The following is a 4,288-nucleotide window of genomic DNA, read 5'->3' as shown; positions in this document are numbered from 1 at the left end:
TTCCCTGGTGACGTTCCCAATCGGATGATCGATATTTGCATGCGCCCGGGCGGGGAAAAGTATTGCTCGGCTCGGGGGAAGGAGGGAAAATTGAGCGGATTCCGGATGGAAGGATCAATCTGGTCTCAGTTAAAGCGATGCCGGAAACGTGGAAAAGTATAAAAGCGTACCCTGGACTCGCTGCACGGTGTATTCAGTCTTTGGTGACAGCAGTGGTAACATTGTCGTAAAAGTGTTCCCTTTGAAGTTTCCTTTCAACAAAATGTGTGCTAACAGGTGAATATTGGTACTCGAGTGATTGTGATTTGTGAGAATGTAATGCAATGTAAAACCCTTTCATTCGATCGTTGTTCAGATCATCTCATCTTCTTGTGGCGAAGCTGTTCTTGCTGGTGGTGCTGTGCGCGGTGCTTTTCCCGGTTCCCGGCTCGGCACAAGTGACATTCTCCCGTGACTGGAATGCTGGCAAGCGTACCGTGCCCGAATCTTCGAGCGGATCGAGCGAATGCGGCTCCATTTGGCGCTCTATTAACAACTTGTGTTCGGCTGTAACGGTAGATTATTTATTTACAATATCAAAACAACTATTTCAATTTGATATGCCCTGACCGAAGATTTTGGTAAAATATCGTCACGCGAAGATGTGTATGGCAAGAAATGTGCTTGAGTTCGAAAAGCTTTCAATTTCAGTTGTGCCCAACAACAAGTGATACGTGTTTTTGCAAAACTTTTAACTTTAAAGTGGTACAGATACAAATGAAAACATGTTTCAAACCAAATCAACTTGTTTGTGATTTATTTTTCTAAACCTTACCAAACACGGTTCTGATTTCACGGTTTGAAAGGTCGTTGATTTCAAAACTACTTCGAAAATGTTTTGAATTGGCACTTCAATGTCCTTATTTGAAATAGAATGTAATTACGATCGGTCACTCTTTGTTGTAGCAAAACTTCCGGTGCTGAATTGAGAAATTAAATATTTTAAAAAGTAGGAACAAATTTGAAAATAAAATTCATGTTCGAATACTAAAATTCGAACACCTTGGCATATCTTTTTACAGCCACCTCGGCCTTTGAACGAACCGGTAACGAACCGTGAAATTTGACATTGTCTACTTCACAATTTGTTGAGGAGAGGTCATTTAACTGGTAATATGTCCCTCTAGTGGTTGCTAGGCATACCAACGGGTTTGATTTTGAAATTCGACGACCTCAACTAGTTTTTATTTGCCGTTAATTCATCAAAAGAAAATTCATGGTATTAAAAAAGTCAGTTCAGGAACATAATTTTCACCAAAGTGCCTCCTCACATGGATTCAATAAATATTTTAAGAACCGTTTTGTTTTACAAAAGATTTGAAGCATCGTTTTACACTTAAAACTACTTATTTTATTTATCTTCATTGACAGAAAAACATACAACATCTTACCCTTTGCGAGACACGTTCGCTGCTGAAGTCGTTGCAAACAGACGAATCCTCGATGGAGTCAAGCAGTGGGAATAATTTGCCAATATTCACCAACAGTCACATCTAACTCGACGGCTCAACGGCTCGAATCGGTACGATAACGATGGAAGTGGGTAACCAAAGCCAAACATTCCGAAACAAACAAAAATGGGAAACCATTCCGATCACTTCCTGAACGGATGTAAGCATTCAATTATCTGTAACCTGCCACTTAGATCCCGATTCCTGTAGTGTAAGGAACAAAAACAAAACTTAAACAAACACTTTCCACCAATCTGCGGCACCAGCAGAATGAGCGGAGGGCAAAAATTGTGCAAGTGTCAAGGCAAGAAAAAGGAAAATGAAAACAACGAGATGGGGGGGAGGAAAATGCATTAGAATAACATAACAAAAGTGAAAGAATAAAAAGAAAAATCCTGTGCTCAACCAACGCCAACGGCCCATTGCATTGTGGTCCCGAGTCCGAAAGTTTCGTTTTCTCACGTGCGGAGATGTGTTTTTTCCTTAACAAATCAAAAAACCGTCACAAAGAAGTTTGAAACGTGTTCATTCGGTTCTCGGTTTTATTCCCCCGGAGTGCATTCTTCCAAGGAGGAGAAAAGAAAGCCGTCCCGTGTCGGCTGAAGAGTAGGTTTCCGCCGTGTGAAGAGTCGCGCAATGAACCGGCCGGACTGCGGGTTGAATTGAAAATTAATTTCTGTCAGAATAATATTTACCTTTCCGTCGAGGACGAGTAGTTCTCATAGCTTCATTTGACGGCTATATCATTGATGTTTTCTTTCTTATACACTATCCGGCTCGTGGTGTAATTCGGTCAGTGTTTCAGACAGTTTTATGTTCATTTAGCACTATTTTGGTGCAATTAAATTTATGTGCTTCTTTAAATTAATTTTTAATTTCTAATCATAGGAAAAGAGTAGATTTTTGTTTTTACATCACTTATATTTTGTATCATCAAACTTTTCGTTAGAACATCCATATTTAAAGCTTTTATTTATCAAAATTTAAAAATGTTGTTTGTAACCTAATGTCTTACTCGATAATATACGTAAAGACAAGATGCAATAAACTCAACGGTGGATAGGATACATGGTGTCGAGTCGGCGGCGAATGACGTGTTTTAATGAGGGTCATATTATCGGTTTCCGAATGCTACCGCACGCCAAATGCCAGCGAACGCCGGACACTTTACCCCGCGCGAAGGTGGGAGAATCCTTCGACGGGGCGTGAGTGGATCCGTGGTCGGTTTGGAATGCCGGGAGTACTTGAGCGATTAACTTCAACAATTCCCGACAAATGAAAACGGAAAGAATTGACTGACTTCAGGTGTAGGGAGATGCAGGGGAACCTCCGACGTAGATTGAATATGTCCGAATGAGCGGCGTACGTTGTGACCGGACCATCTGTGGCGTTATTGAACAGTCCCATCCCCATCGGCAAAAGCTGACCTGCAAACTCATCCTCACCCGGTCGGACGATCGTGCGAGTGCCGCCATGATGAACGCCATCCGGCCGGCAGCCTTCGTCGGTTTGGCTGCTCATTGGGAGAATAATAATAACTTAAATTATGTTTACCAAACAACCCGCCAAAGCACCGTCCGCTGGAGAAGGCGTACAATGGCCGTTGCTCATCAATCGACTACCGGGTTCGATCGGAAAGAAGTCTCGACTCATGTGTCGGTGCGTTGGTTGGTTGGTTCGTGTCGGTCCGTTTCCTTTTTGACGGCGAAGCCAAAGGCAACTTGTAGCGTCTGAAGCGGCCACTTGTCGGCGCAAGGAAAAGAGCGGAGTTCAATGGAGAGAGTCAGCTTAAGCTTGATTTTTGGGTTCAATTACTAAGCGATTTGAATGTGCTGTAATAATTAGAGATATTTGTTTGAAGGAGTTGGCGTTGGTTTGATCAGTTCCCTCTTTGATGAAGCACATCCCTCTTATAAAGAGATGTTCTTTGTGTTGAACGCGCCGTCGGTAAATTATTTCAAACAAGTTCTCTCTAAAATTTCGAAATTTTCGTCAAGAAGCTCCTTTAAATTTTTATTTAAACACATGTGTCTATACAGTTTCACTACTTTTCAACAATAACCCCCACCCATGGCATATCCTAAAAATTAACTAGTTTTACCTTCTCACCTATTTTTTTCAACACAAATCATAGCTAAAACTCTCGCTGTGCGCCGATAGACCTTGAAATAGACTGGCCGCATCATTAGATGCTCATATTTATGTTTATCCTCCATTAAAAATAAACCTAATCACTTCTGTTTTCATCATCATCATCGCCATCGTGCCACCTCGTACTCGACCCACCACTGCGAACTTGGGACCCACAGTGTACTACCGAACTGTTTCCGGTAACGGTTTCGGGTTAGGATTTTCGGTTGGAACCTTCTCCCCAGAATGGCCGGCACCGTCGTTCATGAATCAAATCCAATCAACTTAAGTTCACCCTTTTTAGTAGCCACTGGGTTGGACCCATTTTTGCCGGCTCGGGAGTGCATCCCAAACGGAAGCCGAACATGGAACGTTGAAAACAACAGCTTCTCTTTATCCCCTGTCCCCTGGCACCCAAATTGACTTGAAGCGTGGATCCAATTTTAAATGATTATTTACGACGTGTGATTTTCGAACTTCTTAGACGACCTCCGGCCAACCGACGATCGGTTTCCATTTCGATCCCGGAAGGTCTGGGGACGGTCTTGATCGACCCCGCTTCGATGGTCGATGCGCTTAAGTTTCCTCCTCCACTCCCCAGCGGGTGCAGGGAATCGGCAGCGTCGAAAAAGCACCGGGAAAAACCGGTGGCAAACTTCATTATCCGA

General features: G+C 42.9%; 1 protein-coding gene across 1 annotated transcript; it reads left to right on the top strand.

Moving 5' to 3' along the window:
• The first annotated feature begins 217 nt into the window (after positions 1 to 217).
• Positions 218 to 1,888, top strand: LOC131259015 (adipokinetic hormone/corazonin-related peptide-like). Its single transcript, XM_058260424.1, has 3 exons — positions 218 to 276; positions 356 to 554; positions 1,411 to 1,888. The coding sequence occupies exons 1-3, from the start codon at positions 263 to 265 to the stop codon at positions 1,534 to 1,536; spliced, it is 339 nt and encodes a 112-aa protein (XP_058116407.1). The 5' UTR covers positions 218 to 262; the 3' UTR covers positions 1,537 to 1,888.
• Positions 1,889 to 4,288: the final 2,400 nt, after the last annotated feature.

The sequence above is a fragment of the Anopheles coustani genome, chromosome 3 (genome assembly GCF_943734705.1).
Source record: "Anopheles coustani chromosome 3, idAnoCousDA_361_x.2, whole genome shotgun sequence".
NCBI lineage: Eukaryota > Metazoa > Arthropoda > Insecta > Diptera > Culicidae > Anopheles > Anopheles coustani.
This window is presented reverse-complemented; position numbering and strand designations above follow the sequence as displayed.

What these genes read in the sequence shown, in the direction of transcription:
- LOC131259015 (XM_058260424.1), top strand. An exon ending in ACTTGTGTTCGGCTGTAACG is followed by an intron (nt 555 to 1,410) that starts GTAGATTATTTA and finishes CTTCATTGACAG; the next exon opens with AAAAACATACAACATCTTAC.